The 25,984-nt window shown below is 41.3% G+C and overlaps 1 protein-coding gene across 2 annotated transcripts; it reads right to left on the bottom strand.

Annotated features, from left to right (window-relative positions):
- Positions 1 to 1,929: 1,929 nt before the first annotated feature.
- Positions 1,930 to 12,417, bottom strand: LOC306933039 (heterogeneous nuclear ribonucleoprotein L-like). Of its 2 annotated transcripts, none has more exons than XM_079515022.1 (14): positions 12,271 to 12,417; positions 11,458 to 11,573; positions 10,199 to 10,436; positions 9,875 to 9,962; positions 9,226 to 9,320; positions 9,029 to 9,101; positions 5,581 to 5,613; positions 5,244 to 5,315; positions 4,897 to 5,150; positions 3,848 to 3,969; positions 3,452 to 3,653; positions 3,241 to 3,298; positions 2,993 to 3,103; positions 1,930 to 2,502 (listed from the first exon to the last, which is right to left on the bottom strand). In XM_079515022.1, exons 1-14 carry the CDS (start codon positions 12,346 to 12,348, stop codon positions 2,444 to 2,446), a joined length of 1,599 nt encoding a protein of 532 aa, XP_079371148.1. In that variant the 5' UTR covers positions 12,349 to 12,417; the 3' UTR covers positions 1,930 to 2,443. The 2 variants fall into 2 exon arrangements, with proteins under 2 accessions (XP_079371148.1, XP_079371147.1); XM_079515021.1 differs by having other exon boundaries at positions 10,199 to 10,472.
- Between the last annotated feature and the right edge of the window lie 13,567 nt (positions 12,418 to 25,984).

Genomic DNA, 25,984 nt, shown 5'->3' on the forward strand with positions numbered 1-25,984 from the left:
TATTACAAGTTATAGAATATGACCACCATGACTATCATACCACTTTCGGTCCAGCCGACCACAGTATACTACTTTCAAGTTACATACATGTAAGCTATGTATACATGTATACAAGTATATACTTATAATTGGCTGTTGATGGTGACGTAATTAAGATAGGCTTCAGATTACATACATACTTCCTTTTACCCACCCGACATTGAAACATATCTTAATTACGTCAACAGCCAATTATAAGTTTGATGGTGACGTAATTAAGTTTCAGATTACATACATGTTTTAAACAAAATAATTGTATGTCGTAATGTAATGTCAGATTTCTTTAAAGGTTTATTTGTTGTTTTAGTATATAATTTCAATATTTTACAGGGGGGCTGATACAGAGTGCAGTTCTAGTTGGTTTTGTAATTTGACTGTGAAACTTGGCTCCAAACAGTATCATGCAATGCATAAACAGTTGGGCTGCGTGCAGTGGTAGCCTATATATTTTCTGGTCATTCTATAACAGCGTAACTTTTTATATTGCTTGTCAAATCAAAAACAATTTACAGTACACCATTCCATGGGCAAGAGGTGAGGTCAGGTAATGTTGGACATCACAAAGTGGGGCAGCTATGCATCGGAATGATTTGAATTGTGTAAAATCAACAGCCAGACACCAACACTTGATCTTGAATTCTTGCAACACGTCTTGCCACTAAATGGTTTGGATTGGTGGCTCACTGGCTTGGCATCCAGAGCTGGTCCATCTGCATCTACAGTAATGTTGAGCCATGCATCTATCATTTCACTGGTAGTGAAGATATTCTGTACATCTTAGCTTTGTTCCCACTTCCCACTGGAGGCTTTCATCAGGAGTGATGAAAGTATGATGATAAGAGTGCCCCTCACTTCACACGGGTGTGATTTTATTTAGCGCCGATCATCCCCTCTTAACAGTTTGAACACAAAGCGAGTGGCTGGCAAGCGGAGGGGAAGCCACAGACAGGGCTAGTGTGTGAGAGAGCAGAAGTGGAGAAGAAACAAAAAGCACACTTGTGTGAAGTGAGGGGTGCCCAGTGTGGCTGCCACATGACTCATGTCTGAAAGCCAGACAAAACAGCCAACCTTAAAGTACTCTGTACTCTACTAGAAATTTACTTGAGTAAAAGTAAAATAATTTGTCTTGGAAATGTACTTGAGTAAGAGTATAAAATAAATCTAATACTCAAGTAAAGTACACATCCTCAGGAGAGAGAGAAGAGGGGAGTTGCACCACTCAGTTCACACGGGTGTGATTTTTATAGAGTAAGTAAAAGATGAGCGTAAATTGTTTCATTTGCTGCTTTCTTTCGTTTTAACTTTTTTTTTGACAGGGGCGGGGGCATACGGAGATGGTGCTAAATATGTATTTTTTTTTTTTACTATAGTCCTACTAGACCCCATAAAATTACATCTGGCCACAAAAGATCATGGGATCTATTGAATGTCAAGGGGGAGGTGACAACACAGCATGGCATCCCCCTAGTACACCTCTTCACATTCAGTAGATTCTGTGATCTTGTGGGCATATGTAATTTCCTGGGGTCTAGGACTATAGTAAATAAATCGCTGTACAATTTTGTAAAACATTATATATATATTTTGAATGCCCCCACCAAAAACAACAAATCGCTAAAATGAAAGAAAGCAGCAAATGAAAAAAATAACTCAACTAAAATTGTCCTTCCAAGTACATTTACTCAGTTACTGTACACCTCTGGCAGCTAATCGACTGCTCTGTGGGTCATAATATTTCCAAATAATTAGGGATGGACTTTCCAAAGGTTGGACCATCTCAAAATGCATTTCAGTTCATATACAAGTTGTAACTTGCAATTGTTGTAATCCACTGACTTTTCATACCATATTTATCTCGGTTATGGACAAAAATCAGGCCATAGAGAGAACTAAGCTTCAAGTCGTATTTTATTTTTCTTACAACAAAACAAACTCCTACTACATAGTATCATGGAGGTGCGGTATTGAAATTGTAGCAATAATAAAAAAAAAAAACACACACATTAAACAAGGGAAAAATAAAATAAAAAAATGCTTCAAAATAAACACTTCATACAAAAGTTACAATTGCCATTTATCCATCCAAGCATAAAAACAGATCTCTGAAATATTCTATTTAACACTCCGAGCTTTTGTATGATTATAAAGTAAAAAGGACAACTGAAGAATACAGACACAGACGCCTTATAAACCACACCTGGACATGCTGAATACCATCTTTTCAAATGCTGGTCAGTATTGGTTTAAAGTCTGTTTGGTGTGACGAAGAAAACAGGTTTGCAGCTGGCAGGGTTTATACGACCATGCAGGCCAATATCCTTCGCAGGTTGTTCAGTTTGCACCAGGTGGGTTTTGTGAAAAGTCATGGTCTAAGTGGGGGTGGGGTCCTCTGCAGACAGCACGCTCAGTTGGCATGCTGCACAGTGGAGAAGCACAGCTTCAAGGTGTATGGGTACGGACCAGCTGTGAAGAGGGGGGCGAGAGGTGATCATTAGACACATATTGCAAGGAATTCAAATATAAATATATAGCGACAATATCATGTTAATAGGATCAATGGGTCGCGGGACGCAGGAGTGGTCTCTTAAATGGGTCCCAGGGACATTTTATGAGTCCTACTTCAATGACGTTGAACAGAGTACAGTATTGCACCTGGAGTCCTTTCTCAATTTAGTGAGTCTTTGCAGGATGCAGACTATTTGCATCACTGCCATAGCCAACTGCTCCGAGATTAAAATAAAGTTCCACCCCTAAAACACTGTGCAATCGTCATCACATACTGTGCATTTATAGCATTGTACAGAGCATCAATGTTTGTCTTAGCCACTCTAATCCTGGCATCCCTACTTGTGCATGTCAGTACAGGAAAGGTTGTTCTACAAGCTCAGTGCAACACATGAGGCTAGTGGTTATGGTGCATTTTCCCTTCAGGGCGATACACTTGTGTACATACTCGAGTTCTTCATCTGAAAGTGGTTTATCAAGCCCAGTGCCTCCATGGCATCATTGATGGACTCCCACTCCAGCAGGCCTGATGCACTTCGCTCACTGGGGGCAGCGCCACCTGGTGATCAAACAGCACAGTCACAGGGATTACTGACCACATTCAGGACATCACAGAAATATACTCTCATTTGCATGTTGTTAATTCCATTTCAGTCATGAATGAGATGTATATAGATTTGTGGTTAAAATGCTTACTCTTTCCCGTGAACAGTTTGATGTTTACAGGATTCTTGACACCAAGTTCCTCACAAATCTGTAAAGAAGGCAATCAGTTAAGTGACATAATTTGTTTCTAAGCAATTATGTAGGATTAATTAACAAAATAAGCTAATTCCGATATCCAGGAGAACTTCAACAAATGTGTGCACAATTAAAATGCAACACGTCTGCCAATTTCCGGACATACCTGCGAGAAAATTTCTGCCGAGGAGTCGGGCTGGGCGTTAAAGAAATGCAGCACATTGCTCGGGTGCTGGATGCGGTTCTTGGCCGCTTGCTCTGGAGACGTGAACCGGTTGTTTCTGGATCCATGGAAGTCCTTGAAGCTGCTGGAACCATCATCCAGCTCATAGCACTGTCCTGGCATGATGGCCTGCTGCTTGGACACACTGGAAGGAGGATTACATTTAGTGATCGACGACATTACAAGAAAATAAAACTTCATTACAAAATCCAAACATAACACCTATTACAAAATCTGAACAATAGAAACATCGCTTCAAGGGGTATGATTTGAACATTGCCAAAATCTTGTCAGTTGGCAGACTGCCTGTCATTTGTTACAACCAGTAATTGTACATACCAGACATTGAGTTTCTGTCCAAAGAGGAAATTGTTGTTCAGGTGAGTGATTGCACGGTCTACCGCATAACAGTCTCCCATCTCCACCATGGCTGCTCCAGGTTTACTCTTCATAAACTTCACCTAAAAAAACAAACGCCCAAGTTACCAGCCATAATAACAGATCACATAGGGGCTCCCAGGCACCGGCAGCAAGTACAATGCTGCAAGGCATGACGTTTGTGTAATTTGCAAGGCATGACGTTTGTGTAATTTGACTCATAAGAATACAATAGTCGAATATAATAGGCGAGGTGAGACAAGAAACGAGGACATGTCAAGTCACAAGTGACTATAAATCATAGACAAACCAAGCTCAACCTCTGTGCCATCTCATGAAAATGTATATTCAGGGATAGTCTGATAAATGTATTGCTGTCTGGATTGGAACAGAACTAAAAAGACATTTGTTGCATGTGCAGTAAGCAGCTCTAAACAGCCGTGCCAGTGGCCTACCTACTGACATTTAGTCAACAGTCAAAGCTTAGCTTAGCACGTGTTAAGTGAGAAAAAAATCTCGACTTCCGGTTTATTACCGTTTTCAGCACTCTAAATGGTAAATGGTGCATTTATATAGCGCCTTTATCCAAGGCACTTTACATAGATAGTGCATTACATTCACCCATTCACACACACACACCCACATTCATACACCGATGGCAGCAGAAACCATGCAAGGCACCAAACTAACCAAGCTAACTGAGGTAAAAAAAGAAAAATGTAAAATAATGTATTTTTTAATAAAATCTCATGTTTCTCGTGGATGGCTCAGATGGAATTAATAACTTTCCACGAGATCTAGAGAAAAGCACGAAGTACTACATTACAGGTGTGGTATGGGAATGTAATTCAGTCCAAGTAGGGCTAGTTGTTGAGAGTATGTCACTTTACAATTGCACATGTGAAATTCATACTCTGCATTTACCTCTTCTTAACCAGCCCAATCCACTTTATTTATATAGGACATTTTACTACCTTCAGTGCATGCCCAACAAAACAAATGGAACCTACCCGCTCCACATTGCCATAGAGACAAAAGACATTGAAGACTCGATCAGCATTCATCTTGACTGGGTCCAGGCCGTACACCATTACAACAGGAGAGTCTGCATGGGCACCATACTCTCCAGGTGGTGGTGGAGGGGGGCCGTAGCCTGGACCATAGCTCCTCCCACCACGCCCTCTCATTGGTGGGCCCATACGGCGACCCTCCCCATATGGAGGGGACCCGTAGCTCTCATCGTAACCACCATGGTAACCGCCAGCTGAGGAAGCAAAAAGACAAAGCACATTAGACGAGGGCAAGATCTAAACTCAAAAGCATATGATCAATATAATTGACTGTATGGCGGTCTTACCATACTCTGGGGGGTGATCTCCCAGCAGCGCAGGCTGCCTTGCTCGTTTGTTGGGATTGGCAGTTACATCTTCTAAAAAGGGGTGGAAAGGAGAGAGGGGAACGTGTTATATGGCAAGTAGCGACACTACGACAGAAAACTGAAGATTCTAGGAAGCATCAAATACACAAGATGCTGGGATGTTAGCATTTACTTTAAAATGCTGATCTTGGCTTTAAATGTCAAAACAGAAATGTTATGGGGAGATCAAGGATGGTTGGAGAGAATGGCAGTTCGCAAAAAATAAAATAAAAATAGAATTCCTCAATGATGATGAAACAGTAACACAAGTACACACCTGCACCGTTTCCATTGCCCTCTGCTTCACCATCTGTACAGGTACACAATAATCAAACAAATCAAACAGGCCAGGTTAATTAAATTGTATAAAGTACAGTACATTTATCCTAAACACCAACACATAATTTCTACTACCACCTTCCTATATAATATGTTCAAGAAAATGCAAAAATACACTTAACACTAGACTCGCATGGTAGTTAAGGGATATTATACCACATTGTCATCTAGCCTGTCCTACCAGCCACTTTAGTATGCTCGCCCCCTCCTCACAATACACAATCAGTGCCATTATGTGTCATTAGTTTTTTTGCCTGTTGGCTGTTAACAGAGGAACAGAGAGAACATACACAGGGCCAATGTTAGTGGAGTCTTGACAGGAAAAACCCACAACCACCTCCCACCACAACCCAGAAAGAGAGTAAGCCTGTATGGGGAAAAATGGTTAGGTCAGTCTTGTATGGCCATGGTGGGTGCTGGGGGAGTGGCGTAATGTTGTGGTGCTGTGGTCTGTGCAGTCGTGCTCCCTAGGTGAGGGAGGGCTTGATTTACTTACTGCTTGCTTACAAACAGTGGGAGAGGGGAAGACATTTGCTTCAGAAGTAGTTGGGCAGTAGTTCCATCAATGTCCACCAAATTCATTTCATCCCATACTCTTATCCATTCCCTCGTTCGCTGAAAGAACCCGCTGGAGGGGGGTTCTATCAAGATGCAGGCCATTGCTGGCAGGTCGGTTAATGGGTCCATGCTAACTTCACTGGTAGGCTGCCATAGAGCACATTTCAGATGGGGGAGCTGGCTCCTCTTTGTAAATTGCCAAACCTGCATCACATGGAAGGTGTTAAAAATCTGCACTCAGAAAAAAAAATAGAGCTATACAGGGATGCATGTAGCAAGAAAAGCACATGGGAGGGAAAGATGAGGAGATAGAGGAAAGGGGAGCTCAATCTCCACATAAGTGTTTGATAAGCCTGACTTGAGTGTGCTAATGCCTGGTGGTGTCAGCATGTTCTGTCTTCATCAGTTGTTCACTCCAATGTGACTGGCTACAACGTGGAGATCAGTGGTGGTGGTGGTGGTGGTGGTGTTAAGTCATCTATTGGATCAGTTGGTGGTACAGCAACAGGAAGTATTGAAGGAGAGAATGTGTTGCTTGAGTGTTTTGTTCTTGTGTCAGCAACTCCAATGTGACTGGCTGGCTACAACTTGGATCAGTGGTGGTAGTGCAAGTCATCTATTGGATCAGTTGGTAGTACAGCATCAGAAGTGGAGGTAATGTGTTGCTTGAGTGTTTTGTAGTTCTTAGCAACTGAAGAGGAAAAATGAAACAAAACCCAGCCCTTCCCGCCAACAACAGTAAACCGGTAGAGCAAGAACTGTCAGCATGATCTCATTTGACTTGTGAGTGAGTGAGTCTGTCGTTTGTTGGTTGTTGCGAGGTTTGTCACTAGCTTTGTCTTTACGTGGATGGATGTTATCTTTATGGTGTCGCCTTCCATCTTTGGACTGGTATCAGTCAGCTTTGTTGTTGCGATGCAGAGATGAGAAGTGTTGAGGGTGGATGAAGAGTCATCAGTCCTACAACATGTCGCATGAGTGGAGACTATGTCCTCTCCCTGTGTCTGAAGGGACCATGGGACTTCTGTACAAGGGTGGATGTGTCCTCACATAAAACGTAGACACTTGAGGTGGTGGCGCATGTTGTCAGTGCAAATGTGTCTGCCTCTCCCTCTTGAGACAAAGTTCGGTACATTTTACTTTGCGATTACAGCGATTGACATTTTGGAAGACATGGAGACTGGCATGGCTTCTGTTGCAGTATCCCCATACTGACCAATGGTCTCATTCACTATTCGATTTGGCAAAGAACCAGACTAACAGAAGTACGAATAGTGGAAGAGACCAAGATCTGGCTGTGTGGTTAGGAAATTCGTTTTAGCTTTGGACTTGAGAATAACAGTTTTATAAGCACCAGATCGGTTTAGACGCCACTGTAGTAATACACGACTACACGTGGAACTAACGCCATGTTCAAAGGTCAGGGCTGATGGCCAATTTTCAATTCAGTGACTGAACTAAATATAAATGTAGAAACTTTTCAAGCCAAACAAAATGTGTCAAGTCACTGATAAAGATGAGTACTCAAAACAAGAGCCTCAGAATGGAATATGGAGTGCATAATGGACATGTGAGCGTACGTCAACCTGACCACAAAGTAACCAGACAACATAACTGTCATATCTTAGTCAGTTCCTATAATTGGCAGTATGGAACAGCTAGTATAATAAAAGTTGTTTATTCCTTCAGTCTACTGCTCCAGGCCTGATAAGGATAGACATGAACACACTGCAGAGCTGCCAACTAAAACCTAAGTATACCTGGCAGCCAATTGGTTGTATGTTAGAGTCTCCGTGGCTGGCTACTTTTCTACTGAATTTCAGTACAATCGTTTAATATTTTGTAATGCAGTCTCCTTTATGATCACCCCGTGCCTCACCAGGGGGCACCGTCTGAGCTTTGCATCAGTTGCGTCAATCAAAGCACTTGTTAATTGACTGCCAACTGAGAGTTTGGACGAGTTTTTACACTAGATGGTGCTCTTGCTAACCTATGGTCACACACATGCAGCTGGCTACCATTTTTACCCAGCTGGACATTGCGTAACTAGTGAAACACCCCGAGTATATAGGATTCAACTCTTGGCTTCAAGTTGCTATAGGGATGTTTAAACCCTTTTTAGAATGTCACCAGAAATGACCTGTCAGTCTCACCCCAAAAGTCTCATTCCAAACAATAGTGAAATGTTGGCAGCCCTGCATCGTCACATCAACATGGTCTTAGTAGCGTCATTGTTATGCCAAATGATTGACATTGCCAAGAAGCATGACGGTCATGCTTTGCATAACTCTAGTTTGTCTGAGGGAGCCCAACAGAAGAGTAACATGTGTTTTGGATGGAGTAAATTTAACTGGTAAAATATTTTGTTAAATATCTGTATACATTTCATGTTTTTATTTAGAAATTAGGGCAAATCATGCAGTTGACTGCAGGCTGACAGACCAATAGTTTTGTAAATAGAAAGGAAATTTTGTGTCTTCAATCACCAGTACAGTACCAGTATAAGATAGTTAGCCTCAATGTCCATAATATACTTTAAAAGACATGCTCGTTGCCCAACAGTTTTACAGAAGAAGGCCCTTACAGCCACACTTCATTCATAATGCCACAGTAGCTCCTTGCGACCCAAATCAAGCATAATTAATTCAAATGTGTAGCATTGTGAAGGAAGTCTCCCAGCCTCCATGGTTCCAGAAAAGCCTAGTTGCTGAAAGACCCACTCCCAACCCACAAGTAGTAAAGCGGCTGAAAAGTATCTTTTCACCAAGAAAAATAAATGGGAGACTTGGTGTTTATGAATGTATGAATGCTTGTTTTTGAGGATTTACCTGGACCCCCCAAGTTAGGGTTGGTGTAGTCCCAAGTGTCCTGGTCATTCTTGAAGACATTCAGACGAGTAGGCTGTGGGAATACAAAATGAATTACATACACACCATTAACTATCAAATGGGTTGCCTTTTATGAATGGCACATGTTAAATGTAGCATGTTTGTCAGGGGGGAAAGCCATATTTTGCAGCACATACCTTGGCATACTCAATCTTGAGTGTGCAGCAGCCAGAATAAATGTCAGCTCCATTGAGTGAAGCTTTAGCCCGTTGTGCACTCTGCACCGAGTCAAATGTAATCGGAGAGTTAAGGAAGTGAAACCAGATAGGTATGGGAAGAATGATCAGGCATAGCATTGTGAGTAATTGATGGGAATTACTGGTACAAGTTTTTGCCCTCAAACCGCAGTAAAGTCTGCACTGCCAAGATGCCTTGTGAGCCATTCTTTATTTTAAAATAATCTGTAGCTGTAGGTGTCAAGGAGTGGTTCTCAAGTCTGGTTTAGCGTGGATGAACAAAAGGATTAACCCAAGGTCTCAACAAAAACTGCCTTGCGGTTATTAACAGATATGACAAATTCGCACAAAGGATGATACATGTTTCAACAAAAAGCATGCTACCATACAGTGACAATGTGATGTATGATTCCACTAATGACATGCCAAGTTCCCGTTACGGAGAGTCCCTATGAGAAACCATAGTTATGCACATTCTGCTACAGTTTGGCAAGCTACTACTACCGCAGTTTTGCTACTACATGCATCAATCACAAATTTTGTATTGGGTGCAATTTACCAAATTTGGAACATATGATCATCGTTTAAATGGCAGAGATTGTGAAAGGATATTCAACCATGGCTTGGACACCATTCTTCCTGAAGATGACAATTCTCTGGACTGGGCCACAGTTGTTGCAGATAGTATAGAGGACATCCTGTGTGTAAAAGAGCATCAATGTCAGCACAGTTGAGTGGAAATCAACAGCAAAATATACTATCAAAGCTAATGATTTAATGTCATAGTAATCTCTTATTATATTTGTATGCCAATGCTACCCTGAAGTTCATGTTGTTGTAAGTGTATTGTGTGACTGTACGGCATGCACAAAAAAAAAAGTACTGTCACTTGCGCAAGTAATTATGAAAATGCACCACAAGAGTAATCGTTTACCGAGGTGATTGGGTAAATGGGATTCATGATGGTGAGCAGCAGAACATTGTTGACACTCCTGGAGTCGTCAGAGTCTCCTGGTCTGGAGATCTTTTGGCTGGTGGAGTAGTTGATGAATGCCGGGTGGCCAGCGATGTACACCTGGTTGTCTGCAGCATAGGTCACAGCCGTGGAGGAGCCATTCATGTCCTCGTACTCAACTAGTGCCTGACGTTTCTTCGGCATCACCACCACATAACTAGGTACATCAGAGAGGCCATTCAGTGGATAGGTTCTGGTTCATAATACATAAATGATATTGAACAGTAATGTTAGTCGATACAATGATTCTTAAACTCTTACAATATTTTACTTATGAAAAATAACCATGTGTGGCATAATAACAAAAAAACATGGGTACACTTGTAATTAATGTTTGCATGTTAAAAGACAACATTAGTTTTTTTTTCAACCAAGGTTCATGTTTTAGCCGGTTGTTATTAGAGAAAGTAAAAGATGAGCGTTCATTTGCTGTTTTTTCGTATTAGCAATGTTTTTATAGGGGGGGCGGGGGCCTCCGAACATGGGGCTAAATATGTATTCCTTTTTTTTCCTTTTACACAATTTTATAGTTTTTTTATTATTTACTATAGTCCTACTAGACCCCATAAAATTACACCTGGCCACAAAAGATGGCAGGATCTACTGAATGTGAAGGGGGTGACAAACATGTTGAGTCTACAACACATTGTATGGCAGCCCCCTATACATTCATTAGATCCTGTGATCTTGTGGTCAGATGTAATATCCTGAGGTCTAGTAGCACTATAGTAAAAAATAAAAATGTTTATAAATCATCTTTTACTTTCTCCAACAACCTAAAACATGAACCTTGGTTGAGAAAAAAAACCTAAAGGATCTTATTCATGCCCTTGAACAGTAGGACTTTGTTATGTGTAATCAAATTTAAGGCTTGGATCCCACACAAAGGATAGCTCAAGCTGTCTGCCAAGAAAATACTCTCAGACAATGATATTTTAGAATAATTCAGTAGCCAGGACGATACAAGAGTACCCATTAAGACCTGAGATCGGTTCTACAAATGCCTTCTAAATCAGTAGTTCTCACAAGCTCGCAGCGTGGCAAAGTGACGCGATGCCTTCTTGATTTTAATGATTCAACCCATTTTGAAAAAAAACTTGTGAGAACTACCGATGTTGAAGGCATTTGTAAAAATCGGTGTCGGGTTTAAAAAGAGGGGTAGCATTAAAAGAAATTACCTGATGGCTCCGAACTCCTGCAAGGCTTCTACCAGATCCGCTTCGGTGACGCCATCCACTAATCCACGGATGTGCACCACCACAGACGGGAGGGTCTTGTGGGGATCCTCATAGCCCTTAAAAAAATCCATCCAAACAATATTTAAATATGAGACATACATGTATATATGTATACATTGGCCAAGGTACATATGCACAGGGGGGGGGGGGTCCTATTGTAACATTTGTAACTCTGTTACGTGTCCTTAAAATGTGTAGGCCCCTGGAGCGGCTCTCGCTGCTGCTACCTACACAAACGCCTTGGGTCATAACGTTACTGGCGGGGGGAAGGGTGGGTTAACATGCAGCTTTAGGTTCAATAATCAAAACTAAATGTGAACCAATTTGTTGTTGTTGTGGTCCAAAATTAACACAAAACCACGAGCAATGTAGTTTAGACTTAAACATTAATGCAAATCGCTGCCTTAAAAAACGACTCCGTTCGATAAGCGTTCCGTTAGCATGTATGCTAACGGAACAAAGCGCTAGGTCGTATGGTCACATATGGCGTGGCCCGGCGAGTCCTTTAATTCAATTCAAACACGGCGCATATCGGCGATTGAGTCTCGGTTTGAGCTTATAAAAAGTGCATACTATTAACACATTTAAGTGCGTATTTATATGTAATACAAAGGAAATGAATTAGTACGCGGATGGAGGGGGTTCAGTTAACTTAGCAGCGTACTGAGAATGAAATGCGCGTGGCAGCTGTGGCTCCAAACATGGTGCATATTTACAGATATATATATTTCGCATTTCTCAAATTCAACTTACTGTGGACATTCCGTCAGTTTTCTGTCTTTTGCTCGCCCGCCCTTCCTCCCCGTAATAACGGCTCGTTGCAGTAGCCATGTTGTCCTGCTGGTTAAAAAGGATATTGGTGAAGTGACGAGAGATGAAATGGCCGGAAAACTCATAGAAGATCCGAGCTCCACTGGCCACGCCTTCTACGGTTTGTGCCGGGCCCTGATAGGCTGGCTGACAACCCTACGTCAGTCTGCCCGTGACGTTTAGTCTCCGCGAACCAATAGGGAAACTCGAGATAATCTTTGCAATGACGTTGCTGTGAGTTTGTTGTTGTCTCCACCAGGCCGAAGGCATGGGGAGAGAGTATGTTTTGCACTCCGTCCGTCCGTGTGTGTGTGTGTGTGTGTCCGTCCGTCCTTCCGTCTGTGAACAGCTAATCTCCGGCACCGTTAACCCGGTCGATGCCACATTTTGCAAACACACTCCCTGGATGCCAACGATGAACCTCTGCCCCAAAATTTCCAGAACGGCTTGTTATAGCGCCACCAGGAGGCCGCTTTGTGCAAAACAAGTTTTTGGACAGTACACCTACAGATTTTGTCCAAACACGCAAATTGGTACACAGTCTCTCTAGAGCCATTCAACGAAACGGGTCTTTCAGATTTCTCATCCTGATTGGCTAAGATTGGCTTCCAAAGTTTGCAGGAGTGCTCAGTTTCTAACAAAATGCTGCAAATCATGAACACATTGTGTGACTTCCGTGAAATTGTGCACGCACATTCCCACTAGGCCGAGGAGGAAATGCCACATGAACATTTTCAACTCAGCCTCATGGTGGCGCTATAACTGGCCGAAAGTGTTTTTACCTCTAACTGCACGGATCTGTGGATAACTTTGTATGCCAACTCCCTAGAGGCCAAGGAAAAACCTTTGCCTGGAATTTTTCACATCTGCTCTTTATAGCGCCACCAGGAGGCCGACCTATGTAAAACACATTTTCTAATATTACTCCTTCAGATTTTATCCAAATTTCACGCAAATCGGTACACATGCTCTTCATAGTCATGTGATCAACACGGGTTTGTTTGATTTCTCATAATCCACCCTCATTGGCTACGATTGGCTTCTAAACCTTTCAGGAGTAGCCCGCTTTGTACCCGTTTTGTACAAATCGCCACAACTACTCAACGCAGCGTCCGATTGTGGTGAAACTGTCCATGCATATTCCCACTAGGCTTTGGAAGAAATGCCACTTGACAGTTTTCAAATCAGCCTCATGGTGGCGCTACAACAGGCCAAGCCGCGTCACACACACACACGTTTATATTGCTCCTAAACATTTTGCCAAACATCACACACACACTCCTATCCTCCTGGTGGAGACCTGTGCCCAGAAGGGAAGAAAGAAAGAAGAAAGAAAGAATATCCTTTTCTGCTAAGCAACAAGCTATATATGCTTAGATGATTTATATTTATTAGGATAGAGATTTGCGTGGCTGTAAATGACAAAATGGAAGTGGCGAGGAGTCTCCACTTCTGCTTTATATTTTACTCATGACAGCTCTTCCGTTGCTCCAGACTGTATGATGAAAGCATTTGGAAATGACGAGAGTCTGATAACACAAGACTATGAATGCTGCAGAACTCAACAACCTGTGATTGACAAGATTTGTCAGGGAATATCTATACACTAAATCAGTGAGGGAAATCAACACACTGAAAAACCTGAGGTGGTATACAGTTCCATGTCGTCCTAAGCCTGTCAATATACAGGCCTAATATAGGTTACAGTACAGGTGGCAACATTTCAGCCAATCAGGAGAGAGTAGCCATTTATCAGCTTCATTGTCTCCACCAGGTTAAGGCATGGGGAGAGAGTATGTTTTGCACTTCGTCCGTGTGTCCGTCCGTCTGTCCGTCCGTCCTTCCGTCCTTCCGTTATCAGCTAATCTCCAGCACCGTTGGCCCGATCCATGCAAACTGTGCACACACACTCCATGGATGCCAACGACGAACCTCTGCCCCAAATATTCCTCAACGGCCTGTTATAGCGCCACCATGAGGCCGATTTAGGCAAAACACATTTCTGTAGATAACTCGTACACATTTCATCCATACATCACACAATTCGGTATACACTATCTCCATAGTCATGTGATCAACACAGATCTGCACTGAGCCTGTTGGATTTCTCAGATTCTACACTGATTAGCTAAGATTTCCTTCCAAAGTATTCAGGAGTAGCCGGTTTGTACAAAATGCTGCACATTTCCTGCTCATCCAGAATTCTATCCTCAGAGATGCTATGAGTGATCTGGCTCTGCATTTCCTCAACAAAATGAAGACAATTGTTGCAAGAAACAAACAAACAAACAAAAAAACATGTTTATATTACTCCTAAACATTTTGCCAAACATCACACACACTCCTATCCTCCTGGTGGAGACCTGTGCCCAGAAGGGCACTTTTTCTAGTTTTGTCTATGGTTTTATTTCAGAGGTTTTCAAACCCTTTCATGTCCAAGGAGCAAGGACCCCCAAATAATAATAATAATAATAATAATAATAATAATAATAATAATAATAATAATAATAATAATAATAATAATAATAATAATAATAATAATAATATCTGACATTTATATAGCGCTTTACTAAGTACTCAAAGTCGGTTTACATAAGAAAGACAATGTATTTGGCTGTGGACCCCAGTACCCCCATCTGAAAAGATGCTCTGTTAGGGACCCCTGGAACATAAGATTTGCGTGCGTGCGTGCGTGTGTTCGTGCGTGTGCATTTCGTGGGAGGGCTAGAAGCAAAGAATGGCAGCAAAGGGCTTTTTCCCCTCACTGTATATGTTTCTTTTCCCTTTTTACCTCCATTATGATGAATTCCTGTACTGTTCTTTGTCTATATAGAAGTGTCTATTTGTACGTCTCTAAATGTTTTGATGAATTGAACATGGTGGACCCTGTTGTAAACAAGTGTAATGCTTAATTGGGTCGTCCACTCACAGTTAACAGCCTTTGTATTGAGTTTGTGCTTGAAATGTACTGTAATTCTGCAAACTGTTAATAAAATTTTCAATCAATCAATCAGTCAAATCTCCTCTTCTTCCTCAACTACAAACTTTTGCAATCTCCTCTCGTTGTAAAAACTAAAAAGGACTACATCTAGCAACACATAATCCGCCTGAATACCACACCTTGACTCAGTCGCACGCAGTAGTGTCGCTGGGGTTGTTTTAACCTCGTGCAAACTGTGCTCTTCAACATGCATGTAGATTTTTGTCAGGTGAAACCTGACTAATGAAAGCTCATGAAATGTAGACGACCTAGTCAGTCACCACCTATAGTCATACTGAATGCCTAGTTGTTTTTTACCACATATTTGCCATTTGCTCTGTTTCATCTACCTTTTGCTGCATTAATCATTTATATGCAACTGGGACATGTAGAGTCTATACACACACACACACACACACACACACACACACACACACACACACACACACACACACACACACACACACACACACACACACACACACACACACACACACACACACACACACACACACACACACACACAAAACAAAATATATATTTATACTCTCTCTCTTTCACCCCACTGGCTACATCATATCCTACCCAGTTATAAAGATGTCATTCCAGTACATTGGTTTATGATATTTTTTACACTGAAATGAAATGTTTTTTCTAGATAATATGTGGTTTACGTACACCAGTCTGTGATTGATGCAACAGCCCCCCATCACCCCCAAACATCACTTTATCAATATACAATTGTATTAATTACCTTGTTTATTCGTTTTTTTTTAAAATATTGGTCATTGTTGGCAGTCTGGTGAAGTATACCATACAATGCCACTAAACTTTCAATGCACCTACTTCTACAGTTGGATGACAAACTGCTTGAAACTTGAGTGTTTGTCTGGAGATTAGTCTCTATGACAGTTGACATTGACACATCAACATTCACAGCCACGCAAGACGCAGTCACGAAGCATGGTGTGCTGTTGACATGATAATGAAGGGCATTTAAGGCATTGTTCAAACTTCCAGGATGGGTGTTGTCTGAGCTAGGTGTGTGTGTGTGTGTGTGTGTGTGTGTGTGTGTGTGTGTGTGTGTGTGGGGGGGGGGGGGGGGGGGGGGGAGGGGGGGGGGGGGGTCGTCATCAACAGATACTGACGAGGGGATACCAAGCATTCGTTTTAATTGCTAATGAACCACCCACATTGGTGGGCATCATGGGGTTCACACATCAATTCACCATGACATCCCCTTAAGGGACCATAAATACAGGAACAGCACAACATACTGTGCCTTGATCAACACAAATTCAAACATAACAAGGACACAAGAGCCAAGATATAGTAGACATTTATCTAAAAAGAAAACTGCCTGTCATCAAAAGGCAGGGAGGGCAAAAATCACCCTTAAGCACTCTATACATTCAACAGTGAACGGATACCTGTAATGATGTTTTACTGCATGATGTCAGTAAAATGACAGACATCATGCAGAGTACTAAAATATTCTGTCTAGGAATGTATTATCACACATATGGCATGCAGACCAGCCAGGTATGTACAATGTACGAGACACGGTGGCACAGGATGTATGAAGCACATTGGCTCCTCCTGACAGTGTCCTTGAGCAAGACACTGAACCTGGTTCCGACTCCCAATGAGCAGGTTGGTGCCTTGCATGGTTTCCGCCGCCATCAGTGGGTGATGCACATTATAATGTAAAGCACTTTACAGAAAAGCACTATAAAATCCATTTACCATTTACAGGGTAGTTATTTGCATTTGTGAGGTCAAGCGCAAGGGTTATATGGTAAGGATTTATGGATTAAAAAGTGATGAATCCAAAACTGGACTGGTGCCTCACACCCTGCAGAACGGTGCCAATTAACTCAGCTAATCATCTACATTCCAGACAACTGCAAATTGCTTTCCGGACTGCCCAAGTCATTGTTAAAATCTACTGTTACACCAATTTTTACAACATCCTCCTCACTGTTTATACACCCTTACTCGACTTCTCTATAATGGTAGAGGACCAGGAAAGCAGTGTTTTAAAACATACATTTTCTACATGTACAACATTCCAAGTTTGCACAGCATGGCGAATGCACTGCAGGAACTAAAAATCAAATCAAGACTTCACAGAATACGCTGCAGGGCTTTTGAAGCAGGTGGAAGGATGGGAGTTAAGGGACATGTGTGTTCTTGGGGGAAGAGAAGCCTCACAGTTGAGAGCTAAGGGGCGAAAATTAATCTTCACTCAGTCGTCGCCTGGTGTTGGACTCCGCTTGGGACTTGCAGAGCGGGAGCGACTGCAATGGAAAAAGACAAGGATTAGTAAACTGTGGGATGAAGGTCAAAGTATAAAGCATCTCAACAGTCCTGTACGTTGCTCATAACAAACCCCAACCCACCACAACTGACTTTCAGTCATTTACAATAGTACTCGTACTTTGTTCTCACTTGTGTAACAATAACAAACCCACATCTGCATTTCCTTGAACAAGACACTTTCCAAATATGGCAATGGCCTTGAGCATTGATCATAGCTCAAAGCCATTTAAAGATTGAATGTGTTTGAATTGGGAACCTGTTTGAGAAGAGATGGGTAAATGTTTACATGAGATGACAGCAGATTGAGTAAGATTCACATCACAAGCCATGGTGGCCCTGCCGGTTTATCCAGCATTGTACGAAAAAATACCAAGAACAAAACAAAATTAAGAATATATAGTCTTTAGTCTCTTAGTTTTAAGTAAGAAAAGTGTGTCACGTTTCATCTTACGTGTCTGACTCTGGCCTTACTCTGAAAAAACAAGTGAAGCGTTGAATGGAGATGTTGTGATATGCATAGATATTATAAGAAATAGATGCCTCACTGGCCGTTGCAGTTCATTGGAGCGACGTGTATCCCAATGAAGGCGGAAGTGCAGTGCTGAAGGCTTTTTTTTTTTTTAACAAATCTTTATAACAGTCATGACAATATACATTACAATACAAAACAAGACAAACAAACAAACACAAACAACAAAGTTATTAACAATACAACATCAGGCCTTGAGCATTGATCATAGCTCAATTAGCCATTTAAAGATTGAATGTGTTTGAATTGGGAACCTGTTTGAGAAGAGATGGGTAAATGTTTACAAGAGAATGAAGAGATGACAGCAGATTGAGTAAGATTCACAAGCCATGGTGGCCCTGCCGGTTTATCCAGCATTGTACGAGAAAATACCAAGAACAAAACAAAATTAAGAATATATAGTCTTTAGTCTCCAATCCATTTCATTAAAAATGGAGGTGAATAAGCTGCTCAATGTATCACTACAGAGATAAAGACAATCTTAGTTTTAAGTAAGAAAAGTGTGTCACGTTTCATCTTACGTGTCTGACTCTGGCCTTACTCTGAAAAAACAAGTGAAGCGTTGAATGGAGATGCTATGGTGATATGTGCCAGGCATTAACTATGTGTCCTGCCCATGGGAGATATAACACATGCCAGCACAGTGATCTTAGATACAACGTGATATAATCACTTATCCACAACCATCACTGAACACCATTCTAAAACATGACGTTAACGAGAACCGTGGGATCCAGCAAACGTGTCACCGACACCAAGTTCAGTCACTCACGTGTGCGGCTGTAACTATAATGCTTTGATGCAAAAATGTAAATACAAACAAAACATCGTACGAACTTTGCACAGGTATGCTTTTGGTGACATCGTTGGTCCTAAGAGGGATGGGTGGGGTTGTTTGTTTTTATTTCTCTTATTTATTTTACACAATGTATTTACATGTACCGTTTTTGTTCCATTAATAATGTCAGACTGCATAATTGTTCTGTTTTTGTTATGAATAAAAACAATTGATAAAAATAATCGAGTAGCTACACGCCAAATAAAACACCTATCCGCATTTGACCCATCTATCTAGCGACTGAAACGAAACAGTGTTTTTTTTAAATGTTTTGAAACAATAATAATTAAAAAACAAATGTAGGAAACAAAAACTAATAATAATAACCCACAAATGGGACCAACTGTTTGGGAAACAGTGACTTGTGTGCATGCATAGCACCACAAAGGCTTCAGAATCAGACATCCCAAAACAAACTGCTTGGCCTTCCATCTAGAACTAATTTAACCCCTGCTAATTTTACTAGGGTGGGAGGGCTCAGAGTAGAAGACAGCAGAGTACAGCAACTTACAATATATACTTGACTATACACCTCATTGATAACTATGTACCCATCTTAAACTAGGCCTACTTCAAAAACGTCAATCAAGTCCACAATCACAACATCAAGAGGGATCTCCACAAATCACGTTCAACCCAGATTTGGCACGAACAAGAGTTTAAATTCTATGCCACAAAAATGTGGAATGCCCTACCAATAGTCATGAAGAAGTGTCTCTCCTGACGTCATCTCGAAGCTACGAGAGTCTAAATCTTGGCCTACAGTTACAGGTGGCTGAAATTCAAAACGGACCCCAGTAAAAACTCAAAGCCCCCCCGCCCCCGGTTACTGTCTACCTTTTTACTTTTCGTTTTCTTGTATTGTACTGTAGGTCTACTTCCCCGTGCTTGTCCTTGTCAACTGTTAATAAAGAATACAATCAATCAACATTTTTTGTCATCAAAGTTTTTTATTGATTTTACAATAAAGCATAAAATACACACGACTTACACAAAAGAAAGAGACAAGAAAAACAAACAAAAAACAAAACTAGCAGTCAAAAAAAGAAAACCCCAATGGGCAACACCCCTCCACATTCTGTTGTTGACAATAGTGATTATATCATCTGTAATGTATTACCAATTACAAATTGTTAATGCAACCATCCTTTAATATACAAATAAAAGTAGTCCCATATTTCATGGAACTTTCCTTTAAGCAACATACTTTATTAACCTGACGGTAGTTTTCTAAAGTTCGCTGGAAAGCTAGCCCTGAAACATTACATGACTCACTGTCATAAGCATGACAGTGAATTGGTTGATTGATTGATTGATTGATTGATTGAAGTATTTATTAACAGTTTGCAGAATTACAGTACAACTCAATACAAAAACCGTCAACCCTCCAACTGTGAGTGGACGACACCATAAAGTATTAGTACACTTGTTTACAAGAGGGTCCACCATTTCATTTTCAATTCATCATAAGAATTGTGGGCTCCTTGGACAATGCGGGCATCGATCCCGCTACCTCTCGCATGCTAAGCGAGCGCTCTACCAGTTGAGCTAATTCCCCTTGTGTTGTGTGAAGTAGTGGAAAAAAAAAAAAAAGCACGAGCGTCATGTGAACCATGGCTAGCTGGAAAGCTAACGTTATCATACGAAGCTTATTGAGAAATTAAATTCATGAGTGATATTTCACAGAGATATCTCGATAAACAGAACATTAAAAGTAACACTTTAAACACTAATCAATATAGGCAAGCTCTGGTCCATAGCTCTAATGCCCGAATTCCTTCTTAATGCAACGGCAGCAACTTCAGCAAGAGTAGTAAGGGCAGGCTATGGATAGGCTATATTTGGTAACATGTATTATAGGCTATCTAGGAATTACTCAAAACCCAAATAATAAACAACAATGGCGACCACACGCGTTAGTTAATTACCTCCTTCCGCAGTTCAGTAGCCTACTTCAGTTACAAGTGACCTCCGTCCGGGCCACATGACACTGACAGTGTGATTTGAGTCTGGCTTATTAGCAGCAGCACACTTCTCCCTCAGCCTTGTGTGTGTGTGTGTGTGTGTGCGCGCGCGCTGTTTTATGGTTTTAAAAGATGTTTGGAGTTTGGGTTATGGTTCTATCTATCTATCTATCTATCTATCTATCTATCTATAGGCTATCCTATAATCCTACACACACACACACACACACACACACACACACACACACACACACACACACACACACACACACACACACACACACACACACACACACACACACTCTCTCACACACACACACACACACACACACACACACACACACACACACACACACACACACATTAACTGTATGATTTGGGGTGTTACAGTACAGTAGTGACAGTACAGTACAGAACAGTACAGGGACCTCCTGGGGACCCCCACACGGTAACTCTGTCATTTCTCAACCGTTTCGGACACAGGGCGGCTCACCGGAACCGGGCCCTGGCCGCGTTCCTGTGGGTCTGGAACTTCCGGGGACCCCCACACGTAGTTGCACCACTCACTTCAAACAGGTGTGTTTTTTATTTTTGTTTTCTTGGGGTTTAGAAGAAAGCCCAACCTTAAAATGGACTCACATGCTACTGGGTTTGGGGTGTCGTCAGATTGGCCTGACCTCAATGACCTCTGTGTGAGAACTGGAGTATCCCTGTGCTGGGTTCGACCTGACTCTGAATCTGTAGCAGTTTCTGAGGACATTATTACCAACTGTTCGATCTTAGTAAGGGGTACTGTAATTGATACGGAACACCATATATCACCTTCACCAGTCAATGCACGAAGGTACCTTGTAATGTTACAACAGCAAAAACAACAAGTCTCCACCAGGAGGATAGGAGTGTGTGTGTGACGTGATGTTTGGCAAAATGTTTAGCAATGTGTGTGTGACGCGGCTTGGCCTGTTGTAGTAGCGCCACAATGAGGCTGATTTGAAAACTGTCAAGTGGCATTTCTTCCAAAGCCTATATGCATGCACAGTTTCACCACAATCAGACGCTGTGTTGAGTAGTTGTGGCGATTTGTACAAAACGGGTACAAAGCGGGCTACTCCTGAAAAGTTTAGAAGCCAATCATAGCCAATGAGGGTGGATTATGAGAAATCAAACAAACACGTCTTGATCACATGACTATGAAGAGCATGTGTACCGATTTGCATGAAATATAAAGAGCAGGTGTGAAAAATTCCAGGCAAAGGTTTTTCCTTGGCCTCTAGGGAGTTGGCATACAAAGTTATCCACAGATCCGTGCAGTTAGAGGTAAAAACACTTTTCGGCCAGTTATAGCGCCACCATGAGGCTGAGTTGAAAATGTTCATGTGGCATTTCTTCCTCGGCCTAGTGGGAATGTGCGTGCACAATTTCACGGAAATCACACGATGTGTTCATGATTTGCAGCATTTTGTTTGAAACTGAGCACTCATGAGAAATCTGAAAGACCCGTTTCGTTGAATGGCTAGAGAGACTGTGTACCAACTTGCGTGACGTTTGGACAAAATCTGTAGGTGTACTGTCCAAAAACTTGTTTTGCACAAAGCGGCCTCCTGGTGGCGCTATAACAGGCCGTTCTGGAACTTTTGGGGCAGAGGTTCATCGTTGGCATCCAGGGAGTGTGTGTGCAAAATTTGGCATCGACCGGGTTAACGGTGCCGGAGATTAGCTGTTCACAGACGGAAGGACGGACGGACGGACACACGGACACACGGACGGAGTGCAAAACATACTCTCTCCCCATGCCTTCGGCCTGGTGGAGACAACAACACTGGACTGGTTTAAAACTACAGGGGAAGCTAGCTTGCCTTCTCGATGCAGACCACACCGTATCTCATACAATATTCAAGAATTATGCAGTTGATGAGGATATAGTCACCTTTACAGTCAAAGCCAGATTACAGGTCCTTCCAACCAGACTCAATCTCTCTCTGTGGTACCCTAACACGTTTCCTCCTCATTGTCTGCACCATGACCACACTCCAGTTACAGAAACACTGTCACATATTCTTAATGGCTGCTATGTATATAAAGGGAATGTACATTGCTAGGCACGACAGAATTGTTGACCTATTAGCTAAGGACATAAGGGCATGTTTCATCATCTGCCAAAATGTATAAGCACTCACGTGTTTCAACTGCCATGTTCATGCACAATAATGAAAATGATGCCTTTTCAGATGTCACAGCTAATACACCAGATGTTGTTGTTGATGAGGACAGTAGAGAAGTGACCATGTACATTTGACCAGTCTGGAAGAGGCATTCCTTACCAAGGTGCTTAAGTACCAGCGTCTTAAGGGTGCTATTATACAGCTTGGCTACAAATGTAAACTACTTGTGTTCATATTTGGATGCCTCTGTAATGTCCATAAATCAGTCGTGAGGGGCCTGCAGATTGCAGGCATGCCTAAGCCGACGCAAAATTCTGCTCAGTGTCTGCAATAATTGGCGATGCTTTCTGTACCCGTGATCTGTATCCTGAAGCACTTGTTTTCCGAGTTTGCGCATCCACTATTGTTTGTGTTCAAGAATTTCTTGTAAAATGTGAATGCAAATAAAGATGTTAAATGTGTGTGTGTGTGTGTGTGTGTGTGTGTGTGTGTGTGTGTGTGTGTGTGTGTGTGTGTGTGTGTGTGTGTGTGTGTGTGTGTGTGTGTGTGTAGTATGTGTGTGTGTGTGTGTGTGTGTGTACACGTGCGTGCATGTGCATGCATGCGTGCGTGCGTATAAAGAATAATTACACAGACACAGTAAGCCTTGAAAATAAATAAACTATATTCAAATAAGGTCAACTTCAGTGGATGAACTTTGTTTCTTTCAGTACACATTACACCTCATGCCATTCTCAAAAACAAGTATAACCATTTTTCTTAGCATTTTCCTCATCATTTTGTTAAAAAAAAAGCTTAAATATCATCTTCAGTTCATCAATTATTTCAGTATTGGATAAATGTATATTTCTATCACAATATCATAATAATTCGATAATTTCCCTAAAAGGTTCAGGCAAAGAGAGAAATTTAATCACAGGTAAAACTTCACAAAGACACATTGAAGAGCAAGACCATGGGGTGTGGAATTCTCATCCCCATATAAACTGGAGAGAAAAGATCGGGACATACTAAGTTCACACACCCACACACACCCACGCACGCACACACATACACAGAGATATCATACACCAAACAACAAAAAGATGAGCTATGTTACTTATTCAGACAGACAAAACTCAAATGGCCCTCTCGCCACAGCATCTATATGGTAATGGTACCGAAAAACAACTAAACAGTGTGTGTGTGTGTGTGTGTGTGTGTGTGTGTGTGTGTGTGTGCGTGTGCGTGCACGCAAAAGTGTCAGAAAGAGAGAGGGTTAGAGGAAGAGAAAACAATGTGTCTCCTGCTTCTGCTTCTGGTTTTGGGAGAGACTGACCTGGATTCAACCCAGTAACATGTGCCTATACATTACTAGGCGTCCATCATAGTAGACCATGCTGCTAACATACAAGGGAATCATCATGCATCCGCAGAGGAACACGGGGGAAACAAACACAGTACGAAGGGGGACATCACATCTAGCTACCGAACAGCAAAGGCCAAACCCAGACAGTACATAAGTTTATCAAAACACAGGACATTGTCTGGTCGATGTAGACAGTTCTATTTTGTGTGCTGAGCTAGGTGTAGGTCACATTTTCCGGGAGCAAGTAAAATAGGCATCTACCAGTGGCGCTCTCTGCATTCTGTACAGATTGTTCCCTCTGATCTAGATTGCACAAGAGTTAGCGAGGCAAACCTGCATGTTACATGTAATCTATACTTGTCTCTACCTGCAGAACTTTAAATCATAAACTCCTTCCTTACAGAGGATCGTAAAAGCATGGAGTTACAGTTGCCTAGGCAGGCATTAGGCAAGTCAAACAACATTCTTCCTAGTATTAATGACGGAAGTGACCAGTTTAACGGTAATGACAACATCCATTACTCGTAAAAAGAAACCCTAAAGAAATCATTTTACTAGCAACGTTATGCCACTTAAACACTCCAAAACTACATGTGAGAGATTGTTTTTTTAAATATTTGTAATTTTGGAGGAAGGAGCAACAAACACTGGAGCAAAAAGACACTTAGGTTATTTTTCTTTTTACCTCCTACTACTATGACTTCTCTTCACAGATGTTATTGATATACAATTATTTTTCTTCTTCTGTATTGCACATTTAAACCACGCTCCCTGAACTAAACACTATACATATAGATAAATAATCTTTTGGTAAATAAATAAATATCTAAATAAATAATCTAAATAATCTTGTGAGAAGATAATCATCTTCAGTAGACATAAACAAGTTGCTCACAAAGTAATAGATGAGGTTATGCTTATGTAGGCTACATTGAATTGAACAGATCAAGGGGGTTTTATCATTGTGGATCATTGGGGTTTTAAGACACTAAACCCAATAATGCTACAATCTACCATTCTAATCTACCATTTAAATAAGATATTAATTGGTTGCAGGTAGCATTTTAAGAGTTTAATTTATAAATGAGATATGCACTATTTAAAACAATAATAAAAAAGTTGATGCTTACTCTTAGAATATGTCTGGCAGCATAACAATAAATTAAGGTACTTTTTGAAATACATTAGGGTTAACCAGATTAATACAATTATAACTTGATATACAACCAATATAATTAACCACTAATAGATAATTGTTATCCTTTAGCTAATACCTAAAAAAAAACAGCTGCTTTAAAGTCTATAATATTCACTGTAAGTTTCGACAGTAAAATATTGTAAACCAGTAAAATATTTTGAAATATAAGTCAGGGGATTTCCTTTTCAGTATTATATATATAGTGTGTGTGTGTGTGTGTGTGTGTGTGTGTGTGTGTGTGTGTGTGTGTGTGTGTGTGTGTGTGTGTGTGTGTGTGTGTGTGTGTGTGTGTGTTATATATGCCATACTGTCATTG

The sequence above is a fragment of the Electrona antarctica genome (assembly GCF_951216825.1).
Source record: "Electrona antarctica genome assembly, chromosome: 11".
In the NCBI taxonomy this organism is placed as follows: domain Eukaryota; kingdom Metazoa; phylum Chordata; class Actinopteri; order Myctophiformes; family Myctophidae; genus Electrona; species Electrona antarctica.

Coding starts and splice junctions, on each gene's coding strand:
- LOC306933039 (XM_079515021.1), bottom strand. CDS start 12,348: ATGGCTACTGCAACGAGCCGTTATTACGGGGAGGAAGGGCGGGCGAGC. Junction 9,102..9,225: donor TCAAGATTGAGTATGCCAAG/GTATGTGCTGCA, acceptor GTATTCCCACAG/CCTACTCGTCTGAATGTCTT. Junction 2,503..2,992: donor CTTTCAGATGAAGAACTCGA/GTATGTACACAA, acceptor CCCTCTTCACAG/CTGGTCCGTACCCATACACC.